Raw genomic sequence first — 2,073 nt, 5'->3', positions numbered from 1 at the left:
CTGCTAGGAGAGAGCCCAGCAGAGATGACACCGGAACAACGAGCCAACCTGGACCAAGCCTCATATAATCACTGGCTGAAGCGCGAGCAGTTCTGGAGGTGGGTGCAGAGGTGGAAAAGACGTGAGCCCCCCTGGGGGGAGCGGCATGGCCGGCCCCCAGACAAGAAAATTCTGAAGTGGCACACCGGCCTGCGCAAGGCTCGCAGCACTATCATCATCCAATTGAGGTCAGGGAAAACCGGACTGGCAGCTTTCCTAAACCGGTGTAAGGTACCTGAATTCCCCACCCCACGGTGCCCCTGTGGGTATGAATGGGAAACAGTCGAACATGTTCTGATACACTGCGAACGCTGGGAGCAGCAGCGTCAGGGCCTTATTATTCCAGAATCTTCGATAATAGAACTTACCAAGTTCTTGCTTCGATACATGGAGTTTGGGTCTTCGTGGCAAGCACAAGTCTTACTAGCTCTGTAACGTAGTTTTAAGAGAGGGTTGGTTGTTATGATCTCTCTAGTGGCTAGCGGCAGCCTAGTTAACCTTTATATGTGGGTCCCGTGGCGGGAATATGTTGGCTGCTACCAGCTCCAAGTGGCCTCCTATGAAGAACGCTCTCCATGCACCTCGCGATGGCCATGTTCTCGCTGCCCACTCTCAATCAGCCTGCAATTAATATCTCCAAGGTTCACGACCCCGCTGCAATCCCTTATGATTCGGTTCTAACGCCAACCCCCTTGTCATTGCAGATGGCACGCAACTCGACTTCTTTGAACTCCCGGATAGCACACCTTGAGTCGATGAATTTCAATGCGCATACATCTGTACCCTCGACAGGCTTCTGCTTGACATATCTGTTCTCCGTCGATCCGATCAACTCTTTCGCATCTAGGCGTTCCAGTGTCGAAGGCAAAACTGGTGTTGGGGATAAGCATATGAACAGACAATGCGCCGGCAACTGAAGCGTTACGAGCTTCCTTAGGGAGGAAAAAGTTGAGAGGTTTATTGTCCAAACGTTTCATAGTGAAACCCGAATTGCTCCTGGAAGCGTGGAGGTGAAAAGGGAGCGAAGATTGGGCAATTTGGACAGCAGGTGTGAGATGCTCTCATGTGCACTTGGTTGTGTATCCAAACCAGCCATTTGAACGAGTTCCATCACATCACTTGTGTCCTTCTCCGGCTCGTCCATATTGAGTGTTTCGGTACGTGAAGCCATATGAGGCGGTTTACAAATGGCTCCCAATAAGGTCAACACCTCACGATAGGCAGCCTTTGATGGAGTCAGGCTGATTGCCTTGTATAGATACGGTTCGGCAATGGAGCAGATCGTTTTTCGGCAGACGTTCACAAAACTGGCGAAACTCTTCCTGTCCATCTCCCGAGTATCTTGTTCCACCAATTCGACCGGCAGTTTGGGCAGTTTGAAGTTGTTGTCACTCATTTTGGATAAATCCCGTTCCCTATCTCACCTTATTATAAGCTGGAGCTCTAAGTACGTTGGAGAAACCTTACCATGTACGGAAAATTTGTGTGGGGTCGCTCTTTTTTGCAGTCAGATATACCGGATCTGGCAGATCTGGAGGGATGAAAGTCGCGTATTCTGGAGTTGGCGTGAAAATTAGAATTTACGGGGTTGGAGGGTGCGACTGGGAATTGGTACTATGCTGGTTGAATCCCATGCCATTCTACGACGGGTTCTGGGGGGCGTGGAGCCTTGTGAAAATCTCATCTTGGCTTGATTTGCGGCCAACAAGTGCTTAACTTTCGGAGCTGTTCTGTGGCACGCCAGGCTATGGAGTTTAGGTCACGAATCGCTTGGGCATAACTACATATGGCGGGAATTTGTCTTCCTGCCAATGGCCAGCCTTAAGGGGTCCATACGAACATGGGATTCGTGGATGGGTCTACGGGATAAATTTGGGCAACTAATATTAAACTAGTTTGGAAATACAACACTTCATTATACATCATATTCTACTAAGTCTAACTCTGGGTTGGAGACTTGCCTCATCACGCTCAATACAGTGGATGAACAGAGGGCTTAATAACTGTCATTCATCAGATCACTATTATGATATC

General features: G+C 49.2%; 1 protein-coding gene across 1 annotated transcript; it reads right to left on the bottom strand.

The window, feature by feature from the left end:
* Positions 1 to 703: 703 nt before the first annotated feature.
* HCAG_09163 (predicted protein) lies at positions 704 to 1,435 on the bottom strand (the record flags this gene model as incomplete). The annotated part of the gene is made up of 2 exons (XM_001535850.1): positions 704 to 882; positions 1,129 to 1,435. 2 exons carry the CDS (start codon positions 1,433 to 1,435, stop codon positions 704 to 706), a joined length of 486 nt encoding a protein of 161 aa, XP_001535900.1.
* Between the last annotated feature and the right edge of the window lie 638 nt (positions 1,436 to 2,073).

The sequence above is a fragment of the Histoplasma capsulatum genome, genomic scaffold (assembly GCF_000149585.1).
Source record: "Histoplasma capsulatum NAm1 scaffold_42 genomic scaffold, whole genome shotgun sequence".
Taxonomy (NCBI): Eukaryota; Fungi; Ascomycota; class Eurotiomycetes; order Onygenales; family Ajellomycetaceae; genus Histoplasma; species Histoplasma mississippiense.
Note: the sequence above shows the minus strand (reverse complement) of the source record. Positions and strands in the feature narration are given on the sequence as shown.